The sequence below is a fragment of the Microcaecilia unicolor genome, chromosome 1 (assembly GCF_901765095.1).
Source record: "Microcaecilia unicolor chromosome 1, aMicUni1.1, whole genome shotgun sequence".
Taxonomy (NCBI): domain Eukaryota; kingdom Metazoa; phylum Chordata; class Amphibia; order Gymnophiona; family Siphonopidae; genus Microcaecilia; species Microcaecilia unicolor.
Window position 1 is genome coordinate 458582192 of NC_044031.1, and position 19273 is coordinate 458601464.

The 19273-nt window shown below is 40.9% G+C and overlaps 1 protein-coding gene across 9 annotated transcripts in view; it reads right to left on the minus strand.

Annotated features, from left to right (window-relative positions):
• EPB41L3 (erythrocyte membrane protein band 4.1 like 3) overlaps positions 1 to 19273 on the minus strand; it is a 529614-nt gene that overhangs the window by 56431 nt on the left and 453910 nt on the right. For all 9 annotated transcript variants that reach the window (XM_030213128.1, XM_030213154.1, XM_030213135.1 and 6 more), the window contains 2 exons: positions 13748 to 13845; positions 11093 to 11268 (listed from right to left, as the gene is read on the minus strand). In XM_030213128.1, the coding sequence (XP_030068988.1) occupies positions 11093 to 11268; positions 13748 to 13845 (274 nt within the window). The remainder of the gene's footprint in view (positions 1 to 11092; positions 11269 to 13747; positions 13846 to 19273) is intronic.

The window sequence follows — 19273 nt, forward strand, 5'->3', positions numbered from 1 at the left end:
GGTCAACCTGTTCATGGTAAGGGAGATGAGCAGCTGCAATGCTCAACCAATTTTAACATTTGGCTCCATACTAGAGAGTTGCACAAGGACAGAAATCTTACCTGTCCCCACCCATTCCCACAAGAATTTAACCCATCCTCATAATGATATGTTTACTTATTAATGCATTTATCCAATCTATCACTATGCTTGTTTTTATCATTTTGTATTATTCTATGATCATTTATCCATGCATGAATTTTTACATATATTTGTTTTATTTCTTTTGACTCCAAAAGCAGGCACATAGCACAAACATGGTACCGTGTCGAGTCATATTTAATAAACGTATATAATTTTGCTTCAACATCTTGAGTCTGTTTTTGAAGACTCTGATCCAGTTCCCACTCCTTGTGTTTTGACTCTAATCACTTTGTGGGATCTTTGTGCTCTTTTCCACTTCCCATGGCTCCATTACCCAAGGTAAATCATGTCAAACAAATCTGATTCATTTATTTGACTGGGTGACAAAAGAACTGGATTGAGGGCATGTGCACAGTGGCGTAGCAAGGGCAGGGTGGTCCGCCCCGGGTGCACGCTGCTGGAGGGTACGGAGAGCAGCTGCGCGCCTGTCGGCTCCGCTGGTTCCCTGCTCCCTCTGCCCCAGAACAGGTTACTTCCTGTTCCGGGGCAAAGGGAGCAGGGAGCCAGTGGAGTCGACAGGCGCGCAACTGCTCTCTGCACCCTCCAGCAGCCAAGAATGCACCCAGGGAGGGGGGTGTCATTGCACCGGGGGGGGGGCTTGATGCGCCGGGGAGTGGGGTGTCGTGCTGCACCCTGGGGGGGGGGGGACGCTGCTGCACCCGGGGGGGGGGGGGGTCTGCGCCAAAAGAAGTATGAGAAGAGACAAAGACTTGAATATGTATATCCTGGAAGAGAGGGGCAGGGGAGATATGATACGTTTAAATTCTTGTTAAGATAAGAAATAAAACCACCTATACAGCAAAAGGATATGAAATGAGCTTGAAAAGAGGGAAATAAAAAGCAACATCAGGAAAACACTTTTTCATGGAGAGAGCAGTGTTTGCCTGGAATACTCTTTTGCACAAAGTGGTGGAGTCAAAAAGGCATGGGAGAAACAGAGGTCCCTTATATGGCTTTTCCACGCCCAGTAAAACTAGTTTGCACAGAGAGGGGTAGATTGCACTGTCATCAGTTAACAACCCTAATGCCATATCAGGGGAGTAATCCAGACAGATCTACAGGTAAAACCCTGGCCACCTTTCTGGCCAGCCTGAAATGTGTCATGCTGGTCTTTATCTGTCATCACTATAGTATGTTACTAAGGCACACTGTAGGTGCGCTAACTCTAGACACACCCGCATGCTCCTATGGGTGTCTCTAGTGTTAGCGTGCGATAATTTTTAGTGCGCACTAAAAATGTTAGTGCGCCTTAGTAAACAGGGCCCATTTGGGTGTCATTAAGTATACCATTAAACATTACAGAGATATATTCCTTATAAGAAATTAGGTAAGAAATGGGAGTTGGCTGGCATGGCAGCTTTTAAAAATTCTCTATTAATTCACAATGTGTTATCTCCCCTGATGTGTCAATTCAACTGGTTGCTTATAGGGAACAAAAACAAGAAGTTATTCTGTGGGAACATGAAAAGCAAAAGATGGGAGAAGAGTCACCTTCAGCTATATGCAGCTCAAATTTGAATGCAACTGGGGCAAGGGGGAGGGCAAGCAGAGCATACACACACGCTCAGGCAGGAGAGCACAGACAAAATCATGTTATTATAAAGCCAGATTTACTACAGGAAAGTAGGCTAACGCCAGCTATTTCCACAACATAATAAACAGCTATATGTTGCCCTGATTCAGAGATCAGATAGAGAACTGGTCAGTAAGACAGACACATATCATCCACTGAAACAATTTACAAAACTTAGCATTTCATAGACTTAGAGTTACATAATTAAGTTTATATTATTATAATCTGTTTTCTTTGATTGTGAACAAAACCTATACATTTTTTATTGGTTTTGCAACAAGCAGTCTCAAGTTAAATGCTGCACTTGGTGAGCTAAATTCACTGAAGTACATTTCAGCTGTTGGAATAAATACTGGGGGGGGGGGGGGGGGGGAGGGGGGGAGAAACCTCAACAGCATTCTAATAAGGGGATAGCTCTGTAACTGGGCACCTTGTAGTAACTTACTCTATAAAGGAACATAGACGCCTACTTTCTGTTATAGAATATTTCTTTTAACAGCAAAAACACACACGGCGCAGAGAGTTGGTTTAAAAGTGACAGTAAGAAAAGGTCTGAGCAAGTTCCCGGAGGAAAAGTCCATAGTCTGCTATTGACATAGACATGGGGAAGTCACTGCTTGTCCAGGGAATGGTAGCATGGAATGTTGCTAATCTTTGGGATTACAGAACCTTGCTACTCTTTGGGATTCTGGAATATTACTATTTGGGTTTCTGCCAAGTACTTGTGACCTGGATTGGCCAGTGTTTACAGGATACTGGGCTAGACGGACCATTGGTCTGACCCAGGATGGCTATTCTTATGTTCTTGTTCTGTAAGCTGCATGTGTAAACAGAGTTCCACCCAGATTCTGTCTTTTTTTGCACGCCTACCTGTAAAATGTGTTACATAAGATATGTGAGTATCTCCTTAATATCACTTGTGTGTCATTATTCTAATGATTTGCATGCATAACTGGCAGGTAATTGTTAGCACATACTTTATAGAATTGCCCTGTGTCACCCGCCTGGGTTACCCTGCAGCTACTTAGAGGGTCTATCCCCAGCACAGCTCAGGTCAGCCTGAACCTGCTGCTTGTGCTCTACACTAGCACCCTCTTCCCACCACCTGAGTCACAACTGCCTCTGGGAGAGTCTCCCACTCTCATATTATCCCCAGTTAATTTCTAGGTTACTGGGGCCACACTCCCAGTGGTCCCACAGTTCCCAGAAAGCACTCACAGACCCAACACACAAGCCACTAGGACTCTTTATCAGTCCAGACAAGCAGGGCAAACAAACAAACAATTATGTTTATTCTCCTAAAAATATTGAACAGTGGAACAAAATAGTGCAAATAGCAAACAATAACAGGTAACAAATACGGATCAATTATAACACCAATTAAACATTTGCATATTTCCAAGAAAGTACCTGGGGAGATCAGGACATATAATTCACCAAGCCTCAACAAAGTGATCTGTCTCTTTTCTCCCAGGCTAAGACTGAAGCAACAGCCAACAACAATTGCTGCATAATTTCAAATTCCAGGCCAATCAGAGCCCAGTCAACAACTTTTAAAAAATATACTGCTGCTTGCTTCCTGCTTGTGTCAAAGAAAAAGAACATTCAGTTCCCTATAACAGCTTTATAGCAAAGAAACACCACCTGCTATTCGAATAGGAGAAATACACTTCAGGACATAATTAAAACAGGAAAATATCTAATACACTTTGCAGGCTTAAAACACACTGTTTCTTCACATGCTAATGCTAGGGTCCACCTTGGGGGTCAGCACCCAAGAAAAAGATCTAGGTGTCATTGCAGACAATATACTGAAATCTTCTGCCCAGTGTGCGGCAGCGGCCATAAAAGCAAACAGGATACTAGAAATTATTAGGAAAGGGATGGTAAATAAGACCAAGAATACTATAATGCCTCTGTATCACTCCATGGTGCGATCTCACTTTGAGTACTACATTCAGTTCTGGTCACTGTACCTCAAAAAATATATATATAGCGGAATTAGCAAAGGTTCAAAGAAGAGCAACCAAAATGATAAAGGGGATGGAACTCCTCTCATATGAGGACAGACTAAAGAGGTTAGGGCTCTTTAGCTTGGAAAAGAGACGGTTTTTGGAGGGATATGATTGAGGTCTATAAAATCCTGAGTTTGTAGAACAGGTAAAAGTGAATAGATTTTTCACTTTTTCAAAACGTACAAAGACCAGGGGGCACTCAATGAAATTACATGGAAATACTTTCAATTAGGAGGAAATATTTTTCACTCAATGAATAGTTAAGCTCTCGAACTCGTTGTCAGAGGATGTGATAACAGCAGTTAGTGTGTCTGGGTTAAAAAATGTTTGGATAAGTTCCTGAAAGAAAAGTCCATAGTCAGCTATTAAGACAGACATGGGGAAGCCACTGCTTGCCCTGGGATTGGTAGCACAGAATGTTGCTTCTATCTGGGTTTCTGCCAAGTACTTGTGACCTGGATTGGCCACTTTTGGAAACAGGACACTGGGCTAGATGGACCACTGGTCTGACCCAGTATGGCTATTCTTATGTTCTTATGCCCTTCTCATGGTTTATCTAAATACATTAACTTTTTTTTTTTATTATTCAGACCAGGAAACCCTCAGACTTGAATGTATCTACTCCCACTTGAGGCTATAATAAGTCTGGGTTGTAGTATGTCTGGGTTGTAGCAGTGCTGCCTTCACATGGCTCCCATTGCATCCAATTGAATTTATTTTAAACACTTTTTACTCACTCCCATCATCTTCAAGGGTGTGGCTGCCCTGGTCATGCAACAATAGGGTCATACAACCCTAAATCAGTCTGGAAAACAAAACACTGATAGCATGTATTAAACATACTGAACCGTTAGAAATGTGTGTTCCATTTTTGGAAACTTTGGCTTCCCCTGTCTCCCAGATTCCATTACATTTTCAGGTTGTTTCACACACAAAACTTATTGAATCTGGGTTAGAACTTCTTAATGTACAGAAATAAATTGTACACATATTAATTCACAGGTTAATGAACATTAAATCGATTTTGCACACACTAATATTTTGAATTGCCTTCACAAACCAAACCCACACTAATGAAAGTATATCCCTATGATTATACTTAGGATACATGATCTACAAGAGGGACCCTACAATTAGAAAAATGCCTTTCAAGTTTTTAATATGGAAACACAACTAAGTTTGGAGGGGGGACCCTCTAAGACACCTCCCTGATATCATAAGTGCATACTTATTGCCATACTAGGACAGACTGAAGGTCCATCAAGCCCAGCATCCTGTTTCTAACAGTGGCCAATCCAGGTCACAAGTACCTGGCAAGATCCCAAAAAAAGCTCAATACATTTTATGCTGCTTATCCTAGAAATAAGCAGTGGATTTTCCCTAAGTCCATTTTAATAATGGTCTATGGACTTTTCCTTTAGGAAGCCATCCAAACCTTTTCTAAACCCTGCTAACTGCTTTTACTACATTCTCTGGCAACAAATTCCAGAGTTTAATTACACGTTGAGTGAAGAAAACGTTTCTCTGATTCGTTTCAAATTTACTATTTGTAGCTTCATTGTGTGCCCCCCAGTCCTAGTATTTGTGGAAAGAGTAAACAAGTGATTCACATCTACCCATTCCACTCCATATCAACACACAGCTCGAAATATGATCGGTATCAATCATGTTTTCTGCCTTCTTTTGTGCAAATTCCCATACAAAAGCTTAGTTCTTGATATACAATAACATTAAACATCTGCAGAATAAATACAATGTCTAGAGAAAAGACTAAGCAAAGAAATCCAAATAACACGAAGTCTTGTGGTAGCATTCTGCATAAGCTTCAGTTAATGAGTGGAATGTTGGAGAAGACCATGATAAAGGGCAATACAATAATAGAGTCTACCACGAATGAAAACTGTATGCCAGAGTTTTCTAATCAGAAAGTCTGAAGGAAGATTTAATGGGATGGATCCGTCTGATATCATAATATGAAGAATTGAAAATTGGAAGTGAGATAGTTGTTGATCTTAAATCCTAAAACTATTATGCAATCATGGAGGGGAATAGAGCAGTTATTTCGTTTAATGGTGATCATGATTTTTGGTAATGGGGTACATCACACTACCTAAAACAGCCTTATATTTGGAAGGATTCAGAACCACCCCATGTTGAGAGAGCCAAAGAACAATCTTAGAAAGGCAAGAAATACAGTGAAGTAAGATCAGGAAGGATCAGATTGGTAGTGTAGATCAAAAGGATGTCATCTGCAAAACAACTGGCCACTGAGGCCAAGGCTTTGTATAAATGTAGCAAGTGAAGCAAAAAACAGTTGAGACGCTAGTATAGTGCCTTGAGGGATCCCTAATGTACGTTTCTGAGTTTGAACACTAAGCAGACAGAATGTATAAGAACAGCCATACTGGGTCAGACAAATGGTTCATCTAGTCCAGTATCCTGTTTCCAGCAGTGGCCAATGTAGGACACAAGCACCTGGAAGAAACCCAAATAGTAGCAACATTCCATGGCTACCAATCCCAGGGCAAGCAGTAGCTTTCCCTATGTCTATCTCAATAGAGTATGGACTTTTCCTCTAGGAACTTTACCACATCCTCTGGCAACAAATTTCAGAGCTTAACTATTTGCTGAGTGAAAAAATATTTCCTCCTATTTGCTTTAAAAGTATTTCCATGTAACTTCATTAAGTGTCCCTTAGTCTATTTTTTGAAAAAGAGTTCACTTCTACTCTTTCTATACCACTCAGGATTTTGTAGACCTTAATCATAGTTCCCCTCAGCCTGTCTTTTCCAAGTTGTAGAGTCCTAACCTTTTTAGCTTTTCCTCTTATGAGAGGAGTTCCATCCCTTTTATCATTCGATCTTTCTTCTTTTGAACCTTTTCTAATCTCGAAGTATATTTGAGATATGGCAACCAGAATTGAATGCAATACTCGAGGTGAGGTCAACACCATGCAGTGCTATGGGGCATTATAGTATTCTTGGTTTTATTGCCATCTCTTTCCTAATAATTCCTAGCACCCCCGTTTGCTTTTTTGGCCGCTGCCACATAACCACGAGAGGCAAAATAGACCCGCTAATATTTTGGCAACAATTCTGTAACAACGAATGGACAGCACCAACAGACTCACCCCAATTTCTCCTTGAATGGGACAACAGATGCAGAATCATATTAGACAACATAGCACCACTTCAAACCAGAACCTCACACAGAAAGAACTCAATACTTAATGAAGAACTGAAAGAATTAAAAACAATAGTCAGAAGATTAGAACGAGCATGGAATAAGAAAAAAAAAAGATTCCGCACTCAACGACTGGAAACAACTACAAAGAAAATACAAATACACCATCAGACAAGCCAAAAGATATAAAACTAAAATCGGACCAGACTACAAAGATACACATAAACTCTTCCAGCTGGTAAACAAACTTCTAAATACCACCCCAGTTACTTCTAACAACATAGACATCCCATCAGCAAACAATCTTGCGAACTGCTTCAAGGAGAAAATTATAAAGCTACGACTCATGATACCTAACAACACAACTGACTATGTAAACCTCCTTGAGTGTCTAGATCCCATACCTGGGGAACATCCAGCAGACCAATCATGGACCAACTTTGACGCAATCTCGATAGATAACATCTCCCAATCGCTGAATAGATACACCAAGTCGCAAACTAGAGTAGCCTAGTGGTTAGGGTGGTGGACTTTGGTCCTGGGGAACTGAGGAACTGAGTTCGATTCCCACTTCAGGCACAGGCAGCTCCTTGTGACTTTGGGCAAGTCACTTAACCCTCCATTGCCCCATGTAAGCTGCATTGAGCCTACCATGAGTGGGAAAGCGCAGGGTACAAATGAAACAAACAAACATCTGCCCTAGTAGCCTTATAAGATCCGCCGCTCAACAACTCAAAACAGACCTCACGAACCACCTGAACTACATGCTACAAAATAGTCTCTTCACAACGGATAAAGGAAGCATTTTACTCACCCCCTACCCAAAGACGCAAAGAAAAGTACAAATGACTTAACCAATTACCGTCCAGTAGCATCTATCCCACTGATAACCAAACTTATAGAGGGCATAGTGATGAAACAGCTCACTAATTACCTAAATAAATACTCAATTCTTCACGAATTTCAATCAGGATTTCGGTCGAACCACTGCACTGAAACAGTACTAGTGACCTTAATGAACAAATTTAAACAAGCAATCGCAACTGGCAACAACATACTTCTTTTACAATTCGACATGTCCAGTGCCTTCGATATGGTCAACCATGGAATATTACTACATATCCTAGAATACTTTGGAATTGGAGGTAACGTTCTTAACTGGTTCAGAGGATTCCTGACCTCAAGATCATACCAAGTAACAACCAACGAGGCTATATCAGCCCCATGGACACCTGAATGCGGAGTTCCCCAAGGATCCCCCATCTCGCCAACCCTCTTCAACTTAATGATGATACCCTTAGCCAAGCTACTAGCCAACCAAAACCTCAACCCATACATATATGCAGATGATGTCACAATATACATCCCGTTTAAACATGATCCAAAGGAAATCTCCAACAAGATCAACCAAAGCTTCCAAATAATGCACTCCTGGGCGGATGCATTTCAGCTAAAACTTAATGCAGAAAAAACACAATGCCTTATACTCACCTCACAACGTAATACAAATAAATTCACTACCATAACCATACCGAAGGTTTCCCTTCCCGTCTCAAATACACTGAAAATTCTTGGAGTCACCCTTGATCAGAATCTCACACTGAATAACCACGTGAAGAATACAACTAAGAAGATGTTCCACTCCATGTGGAAACTTAAAAGAGTAAACCTTTCTTCCCAAGATCCATCTTTCGCAACCTGGTACAGTCAATGGTATTAAGCCACCTGGACTATTGCAACGTACTCTACGCTGGCTGTAAAGAACAAAACGTCAAGAAATTTCAAACAGCCCAGAATACCACAGCCAGACTCATATTTGGAAAAACAAAATATGAAAGTGCAAAACCCTTAAGAGAGAAACTACACTGGCTCCCACTTAAAGAACGAACCACATTCAAGATCCGCACGATTGTTCATAAAATCATCTATGGAGATGCCCCGACTTACATGCTAGATCTAGTTGACCTACCTCCCAGAAATGCTAAAAGATCTGCCCGCACATTTCTTAATCTACACTTCCCCAGCTGCAAAGGATTAAAATACAAACTAACACGTCACCAGCTTTTCCTACATGAGCATGCAGCTGTGGAACGCACTACCAATAAATTTGAAAACAATTAACGAAATCATGGACTTTCGTAAATCTCTAAAAACCTCTCTCTTCAACAAGGCCTACCACGAGAATCCATAGCTTAAGCATAACACTTCACCACTCCACCCCTACTCTGAATGCTGCCTTCTATAACTGTCTGCTTAGTTCTTCTCTGCTATCCTTGATCTCTTTGTAAAACCAACTGTATCTTTTACCCTGGAATGGTGATGCCATAAGAGGTCTCTGTAAGCCACATTGAGCCTGCAAATAGGTGGCAAAATGTGGGGATACAAGTGCAATAAATAAATAAATAAACATCACAGACATTACATTTCCAGGTTCACTGAGATTTCTTTCAGTTCCTCTGTATCATCACCCTTTAAAACCATTTGTGGCACAGATAGATCTCTTGTATCTTCTCCTGTAAGACCGAAGTAAAGAATTCAGGGAAGTTTTAGGTCTGAGGAGGGGGGGGGGGGGGGGTTGTCAGATCGGGCTTGGCTGGCATTGTAGCTGTCAAATGCGACCAATAAACAAAGGGGAATCCATGCATCTCAGTTGCACGAGATCCCGTTTGTGCATCGGTCACTTTTTGCGACTCGGTAAGTTTTACCTAGACAGCCATATTTAATAGCTGCCTTTGAACATCGGACCCCCGCGTCCAAGCTAAAGAGAATGGGAGTTTATTTCTCTTTATAGGCAACTACTTTCTAACTTCTCCAGCATTCTCTTAAATGTACTTCTTTTGTTACATGTTTTCTTTCAGATTTCCTATTTGTTCCCCATTTTCTTTTCCTGTTTGTTCATATGGAATTAGGATGAGTAAATGATTTTTTTTTAATTAGCTGGTATGGCGATTGAAGTATAAGATACCATTTCTAAGCAACCACTGTGACAGGAACATACTTAATAGGCTTCTGCTAAACTCAAGATGTTTGTGACATAAAAAGAATGGCACCTATTTCCAATAAGAAATAACATTTATGCAGACTACAATGCATTTAATCATGGATTTTGATTTTGACTGGGAACTAGCCTAAGATCTCATTTAAAAGCATATTTATTCACTTTTCCTAAGATACACAGGTGTTTTGGAGTTGCTTTTTTTTTTTTACACCTAAGATTTCATTTTTGTGTGTTCCAATCCGCAAACAAAATCTGTCTGAAATTTTGAGCTTTGTTTTAAAGTATTTCATAGCAAATGGCTCTCTCCAAGCCTAACCTCATGCTAGTAATCTCACAAAAGGCATTTGTTCACTGTGCTTTTATTGCACTTTCAGTAAGGTTATTAGCAGTGCATTTTTTCTAGCAAAAAAGGTGCCGGGTACTCAAATGCTAGGCCACCCTTCAGGGGTGGGGTGATCACTGAGGGACTCATCCCACAATAGCCAGGCCCCTTGCAACCAGTCACAGAATCTATGACAAGGTAGAGTTGGTGTGTAGAGCCTGAGTTCTTTCATTAAAACTTGAGGTCCATAGGTCAATTTTAGTAGTCAATGGAAAAGGTGCCGGTACTCAAAAGCCCTGGATATTAGAGACATGGCATGCTTAAGATATTTGTAATAAAAATGGAGTCTTAGGCATACATACTACTTTTCAGCCTCACTTGGGGCCCTGTTTACTAAGCAGTATTATAGGTGCGTTAGCGTTTTTAACACGCATTAACCATGTATGCACCTATAATATCCCTATAGCACGCTGAGTGGAGGAGTGGCCTAGTGGTTAGGGTGGTGGACTCTGGTCCTGAGGAACTGAGTTCGATTCCCACTTCAGGTACTGGCAGCTCCTTGTGACTCTGGGCAAGTCACTTAACCCTCCATTGCCCCAGGTACAAATAAGTACCTGTATATAATATGTAAGCCTGCCATGAGTGGAAAGTGTGGGGTACAAATGTAACAAAAAAAAAACCCCAACCCTAACGCACCTTAGTAAACAGGGCCCGTGGCTGACAATCAAAGATCTGACATTACAGGTGTTTTCTGCATCCATCAGATTCCTTGCTAGGATTGTGATCAAACTGCCATGATTAGTAATAGGTTCTCTTACCACCATCTAAGCTGCGGGACATAGTGTAACGCTTGCTTGAAGAACGTTCAAAGTAAGGTGCAGGACGATCTATCAGTGCACTGGCTCTTCTCGTCTGGGCTTGTGTTCTACCACTGTAGCGGAATTTGGACCCGAGAGTAAGGAACTTTTTAGGGGGTGCTTCTGGTAACAGGAGCCTGCAATGTTCAAACACAGACACAAATACAAGATTAGGGAAGAAATAGTTAAGTGAGGGGAAAGAGTACAACCTGATGGAGGAAGATAAACCGATTTTGAGTCTGTCTTCAAGGGGATAGATAACATTTACATACAACAGAAGCTGAGCTAATACTGGCAGAAACTCCGTCCATCTATTTACATAGCTTACTGCCTCCCCCATGGTTTCCCTCCAGCACAAGGTATTGTGGAAAACACCTAAGCTAATAGTTAGCTCAGGGCTGCTCATCAGCATGGAAATCTAATGAATTTAATAGAACGACAAGCACAGGTGTTGTTGAACGCCAACAGCAGGGTCTACCCAATTTCCAGACAAATTGTACTCTAGACAATGAAACTGTACAGTGGTTAGAGACACCACTGGCAAAGCAAATAAAGTGAATAAAACTAAAGGGCATAAACTTGTGCTAAAAGACTGATGAACCGTGGCAAATGAAGCTAGAAAGAACTAAAAGAAAACAGTAATGTAGGGCAATGTTTCTCACATAAGTACTGGAGTACCCCATAGCCAGTCAGGATATTCACTATGTATAGGCATGAAATAAATTTGATTCCTTATGGATATCCTGAAAGCCAGACTTGATAGGGAGTATTCCAGGACTTGGCTTGAGAAACACCAGGGCCTACATGCCTGAAATGGCCCTTACTTTGAAAAATTCATTTGAAGGCATTCAAAGCTAAGAGTTGGCACAGTAGATGTGAAAACATTTAGATGTGAGTGCAATAGCTGTTGATAAAAACAGACTGCTGAGGCGTGATCTCTGAACGTTGTTTATAGGTGTGACCATCTCTGGGAAAAGGTGACTAAAGTCACTAGAAACAAAAAAAATTAGATTTTAATGAATTCTGTTAGAGCAAACAATTTGAAATACAACAGTCCAAACCCCAACATTTTATGTGGGAAAAAAAAAAAAGTTACAGACGTTCAAACTGGCTATGGATCCATGACATGAAAAACTGGTCATTTTCAACATTTTAGATCTGCTGCTTTAGTCACATTTTCCCAGAGATGGTCACGTTGTGTTAGGAAAAGGAAAGATCTCACTTTACATGAAATGACAGGGCCTGACGGTCAAAGGGACTTATAATTTTAACAGTGCAGCTGCACAACATGGATAGTGCTGCAAAAATCCCTCTAAATGCCTGGACACTTATCCATATAGTGCTGGGGCAGAGCATGGGCATTTCACCCATCTCGGTAGACAGCGGTGATATTCAGGTACTATTTTTATAGCCAAATGGTTCAATCTGGGAAAGTGAAAATGATATCTTAAATGAATCTGCATAACTATATGCACAGGGCTAAATATCACAGCTATCTGTACAGCTACTGGTAGTTAGAAGTATGTAAGTATATTCAGCATTATTGACTATACATATTGTGAAGATGATATATAATTTTTTTATTGCATTACACCCACTGTTTAAAAAATCTAATGGCCATCATGTTTGATCATGGGGCCAAAAGGTTCCTGCATGGTTTCTTCTAAAGAGTGACTTGGTAGAAAGGAGCATGATGGTTAAAACAATGTTAAATCCAATTTTCCTCACCAAGATTTGAGAGAACAAAAAAGCAGATTCTCCTATTTTTAAAGTGGAAAAGTACCTCAACACTCAGCTGAAAACTTTTGCCATAGATTACAGCTTATCCAGTACACAAAGTCCTTTTAAGCAGTTCTGAAGAAGTCTTTAGTTACAAGGCTTTCTGATAAGGTACAGACACGTTTAATATTTCATTAAGCCTCAACAGCTAAGCTTAAGGGTTAAATGCATCTCTTGGTTTCTGATCCATTAAATACCATTCTATTTTCCAACATGTACATTCCGTTTCCAGTAGGGAAAATATTACATGTCGAGAACATGCTCTAAATCAACTCTACCCACACAAAGCCTTCAAATTAATGCACATGAAGTTAAATTGGATTTAACATTGTTTTAACCATCATGCTCCTTTCTACCAAGTCACTCTTTAGAAGAAACCATGTGGAGGAGTGGCCTAGTGGTTAGGGTGGTGGACTTTGGTCCTGGGGAACTGAGGAACTGAGTTTGATTCCCACTTCATGCACAGGCAAGTCACTTAACCCTCCATTGCCCCATGTAAGCCGCATTGAGCCTGCCATGAGTGGGAAAGCGCGGGGTACAAATGTAACAAAAATAAATAAATAAATAAAATTTATGCACATTAAAATACACTTGTTAAATTTTACGTGCATTAATTTCTGAAATGAACCAAAAAAGATTAAAAAAAAAAGTATCCCCTCAAAAATCCAACAGTGAGCCCAAGTATTTTCTGTGCTCATCTCTCTTCCTCAATATATAGTTGACCTATGTTTACCCTACGTCTAGAGTGACACTTTCCTTCATATCAATTTCTTCTTACTAACCATAATTGTTTTAAATCCCCCCCCCCCCCCCAAAAAAAAATCCTCAAAACCATACCTGAAAAATGTGTGATGTTCAACACATACTTTCCATAAACGCTTCGCAGCTCTATGGTTTGGTAGCTTAAATCCAATAGTGCTTTCAAACTGTTCAAACTTAAAAAAGAAGAGAAAACTGATGAACACTTATATTTTCAATAAAAAGAAATGGTCACTTAGGGATAACTTCAAAAGGTAGCATGCAAGTTAAGATAGCTATACATATGTTCAAAGTACAGTACATGGACAATACTCTTACCTACATACCATATTAAATCTTGGCTGTGGTAGAAGCGTCTGAGGCTTTTTCACTTCTAACAATTTACAACCAGTTTATATAAATATATCATTTGTATACATTTTAAAAGGTACATTGTATCTAAATTTCTAGAGATGGAATTAGAACCCTAATTCCCCCAGACAGTCTTGTTCTGGTCAGAATAGGAAGGTTACAGTTGAAGTTTGTATATATGCTCCATTCCTATCCCCGCCCCACCTCCTAGCTTCATCCAGCTTCAGAAAATATCAAACTACACAAGTTTTTGAATTCCTGCAGCACTGGAAAGCTCTCTAACCTCACCTCTATATCTCTGCTGCCCACATATCTTCCCTTTCAAGCATACACTGTTCCTCTTCTCTATTCAACACACCTCCTCCCTGATCTAGAAAACTCTCTTCCACTGCACCCTATCCATCAAACAATGAAAAATGCTAAGGCATGTTAGCATTTTTAACGTGCCTACAATTAGAGCATGCGCTAACCATGTAGACGCCTACAGGGATACTGTAGGTGCGTATATGGTTAACACGTGTTAAAAATGCTAACAGGCCTATAACTCGGCTTAGGAAACAGGGCCCCAAGTCAGGCAGGAGCAGCAATACAGAAAACAAAAAGAATGGTGCAGACTGTCCCTCTCTCTACATTACCCATAGTATGCTATTTCAAATACCAGAAAGTAGAAGAGGCCCAAAGCTGAGGATGGAGGCAGGGCCAGCTTTAGGGACTCCATGGGCCTCAATACCACATGGGGCTGCACACCTGCCTGAAGTTGAAGGGGGTACAGCCTGTGGGGTAGGCACTGGACTCTCTCCTCAATTTCTGCCTTGGGCTCCCGTATGTCAAATTGGCCCTGAATGGCGGGTGAGATGGAAAAGAAAAGTTTGTAAAGATGAAGAGAATAAGTGAAGGTCAGAGTTAAGAAACTTATGAAAGTGAGAATGAAACAGAAGAAGACAAAGTGAGATAGAGAAGGAGAAGCCTAAATTAGCAAAGAGAAATGGAAAAAAAGTAAAATAGCGGAGGGGAAGATGAAAATGAAGCAACAAACTTGGGAAGAGACACACCACTACATGTATCTCCCAGTCTTGATGCATGGCATACACAAACCTGAAGGAGGACTTGGGAGATATAAAAGACTAGCTAGAAAAAAAGGAGGCATGGTGAAAATCTGAGATACAGAAAAAGGAAACTGAAGTCAGGGTGAAAGTAGAATAGAAAATAAACTGAAAACATAAGACAGTCAAAGGAAAGAAGACATGGAGGCATATTTTCAAAACACTTAGCCTTCCAAAGTTCCATAGAAACCTATGGAACTTTGGAAGGCTAAGTGCTTTGAAAATATGCCTCATGGTGTAATAGAGCAGAGAATAGAAGAATAGAATTACATTAGGGGAGTGAGAAGCTGAACATGAATGAAATCAATTCCATAATAAAACAGGACAATAAAAACCTAACAAGTTTGATCTTCAGTGCAGTATAAACTCAAAAGTAAACATTCCTGGTTGTGTTGGGAATAATATTAAAACAGTGAACCTATGTCAATGTTGGAAAATTGTGCTATTTTAAGCCTATTTTGTAAAGGCAACATAGGTGTCTATGTGCTTTTATAAACAGATAACTCAGAGCTGGCCCAGCACTGCACAAGTCCTCATGCATAAATTTATACATGTACTCTATGTGCATATCACAAATTCCACACCTATGCAAGGTCCACATAAAAACAGGCTCTATCTTTTAGCATGCCTACTTTATATGCAAGCTGTTTTCCATAGAAAGACTTTATTAAATGCTCAATCTGAACAGGCCTCTCCTGGGCTATGGTTCCATGAGCATTCATGTGCTAAGTCCTAGGATTTTCCTCCTACATTTATATACCTACCCTAAAATTGGCCTAACTACTGCAGCAACAGTCCAGAGGTGGTAGACTGCAGTTCCCTCGGGGACATGGTTAATGCTTTCTTAGAAAAACATTAGTTAAAGAAATAAGTTTTACTGAAAAAAGACATTTCTCCAACAGAAAGGCTTTACAATATAGAAAACATAACATGTATAAGTGTATGCAAAGGGAGGGTCATGATATTGCTGTTAGGAGTGTATTTCAGGCTATTTATCATTCGTGTTTATTGTGGCTGTGGGATCCCTAAAATGAATCCAGGAAATCTGAAAAAACGTGATATGATAGAAACTGTTCCTACCTGATAAGTCCCACTCACTAGGTCCAATCCAATTTTCAGTAACATTATCTGGATAATGACATTAAAAATCTGGACAGCCTGCCTCAGTGGTATCTGAGCATGCTGGGGTGGTCCAGGGGCACAGCCTGATAGCATCAATAGTCAATCTACTAATCAAGTAACTGCCCCGATAAAGTTAGCAAAAAGGCTATCAAGTTACTCAATTGGGTACCAGTATGAACATCGCTGGTGCCTGATTAAGTATCTGAATAGTCAGCTGTATATATACCTGCGGCAGTTGACATTTAAAAACCAACCAACCCAAACCAACTTAAAAAAAAAAAGAAAGCTACTGACTCCTGCAGGTTAAGTATCAGTGGAAATGTTTTTTTGAGTTAACAGGTTGAGCAAGTATATTTAAAGGGTAAAATATAAACATATCATATTGGCATAAATTGCCACTTCTGGGTGCTTCTTGTAACTTCCTGCTGGCTGTATGTAGAAAGCAGAAGAGAACAAGAAAGAGTGAGTTTAAAAATGATAGAAGTGGGAGTGGAGGAGTAGCCTAATAATTAGTGCAGCGGGCTTTGATCCTGGCAACCTGGGGCTCAATTCACACTGCAGCTCCTTGCGACCCTGGGCAAGTCATTTAACCCTCCATTGTCCCAGGTACAAAAAAAAATTAGAATGTGAGCCCCCTAGGGACAGAGAAAGTACCTGTATATAATGTGTACAGCGCTGTGATGCGTACTTCTAGTAGCACTATAGAAATGATTAGTAGTAGTAGTAGAAGACGAGGTGGGCAGTGAGGTAGCTGAGGAATGGAGTGAGAGGAGTCAAGTGAGATAAGGAGGAGGTGGAGAAAGAGAGACGGCTGCATGCTGGCAAGGATGGAAAAAAGGGGATAATGGAGCAAGAGATTAGATGGAACTAGAAAGGGAAAGAAACCATGTGAAGGAGGATAAGGACAAGCAAAGAGAGAAAGACTAGTAGAAGAGACAAGCAAGAACAATTTAGGTTTTAGACAGATCCCTCAGAACCAGGGGCGTAGCCAGACTTGCGTGGGAGGGGGGTCCACAGCTCGAGGGGAGGGGGCACATTTTAGCCCCCCCCTGCCGCCGCCATTGTCGCCCCCCGTCTCTGCCGGCCCCCCTCCCGCCGCGAACCCTCCCCCGCCGCCGTCTACCTTCCGTTTTGCTGGCGGGGACCCCACTCCCCGCCAGCCGACGTTCTCTCCCGTAGAACGCAGCGGCACTGGCAGAGAAAGGTCTTCTTCCTTGCATGCTGACGTCCTGCACAGGACGTCAGACTCAGAGAACAGAACTGTTCTCTGAGTCTGACGTCCTGCACGACGTCAGCGTGCAAGGAAGAAGACTTTTCTCTGCCAGTGCCGCTGCGTTCTACGGGAGAGGTCCCCCGCCAGCAAAACGGAAGGTAGGCGGCAGGGGAGGGTTCGCCGGGAGGGGGGTCCCCACTGAAATCTACGGGGGCCCAGGCCCCCTCAGGCCCCACGTAGCTAAGCCACTGCTCAGAACTAAACCAAAATGAGGATGGTCACTTGGTTTTGCTTATTCACCCAAAGCAACTGAGGGATCTGGCTCTCCCTCCTCTCAAACTCCAAATCTCACATCTCACAAAGCCCCTGCTAGAAACATCTGATATTATGAAAGTGCTGCTAACTGTGCAGTTCATCTAGCTCCACATCATTTATTTCTCCTCTTGGCTGTGTAGATATAAGGATATATGAAAAATTCATGTGCTCTAAATTAAAATTCTCTTTTTCAACAAGAAAATTGGTTTTGTAGTCTGAAAAACATTCCTAAACTGTACTTAGCCTTTGTGTGTTAATGGTAACAGGTCACCTAACTTCTGCAGCAGGTATGCATAGAAATTATGACTGTTTTCTAAGAGAAAGTATTCACATGCTCACCTTTTGAAAGCTGCCCCATGGAAAGTAAACACATTTAAAACCTCAGATTCAGTATGCACAAATTTCCCAGTTTATTTCACACACACGAGCCTATTTCATAGAACAAATGCATAAGTGGAAACCCTGCCCCTGGGAACCCCTCAGCTCAGGTCTGATTAATTTGTGTGCATACAGAGCGCATGCAAGCAAGTTTAAGCACATATTTCAAGCTTTTAAAGAAAATTCCCTTTCTGCATTTAAGAGGTTGTTAAGCTGCACTCAGCAACAGTTAAGGTTGTGACTCCTTTATTGGGCAGACTTGATGGGCCACGCTGTTTTAATCTGTCATATTTACTGTGTTACTATATTCTCTTAAATACATTTTTGATTGCATTAGAACTGGCATGAAAATATTCTAAGGTATAATTGAAGAAGATTTGTTTAATAAATCCTTGGAGACGGGGGAGGTTCCGTGGGATTGGAGAACGGCGGATGTGGTCCCTCTTCTTGTGCGGAAGTGGGCAGGGATATTAAACAAATGTTCGCTGGATCTAATGGTCCTCATCATATACAAAACTACAGAAATTACGTCAACCATTAGAGCAGAATCAGAAGTGTTGATAGAAGGATTGAAGGGGAAAGAAACATTAGAAATATTTCAACGACAACATGATGATTTGAAGTATAAGATAGATCAGTTTAGATCAGATCTGCAAAAATTGAAAATCAAAAAATACCAGAGATATGAAAGATTATGAGAAAAACATTTATCCCTGGTTAGATAAAACAATTGAAAACATCTCTGCGCCCTTTGAAGATGATGAAAGAGAGCTTTCTGAGGAAAGTTCATCCAGCACTGAACGGCCTTTTTTAGGAAGAGGCAGAGGGAGACGTGGCAGAGGTCAAGGAAACAGAATGAAGAGAGGCGGGAAAACAGGAGAGCACTTGAAACTAACGTCGGCTCAACAGCGCCCGACTACTCGTTCCCGTCCACAGTAGAAGAATCTGTTGTGGTGAATTTATCCACTCACACATTATCTGTAGATGAGTGTAGATTATTATCGAAAGGTTTATCCTTTGTTCCTGTGAGCACCTTGGATCCCTTTCAATTAAGAGTTGAATTAGAAAAATTTCTTAGAAAATTACAATTGAAATTATTTTTCACAGAAAATGATGAACAAA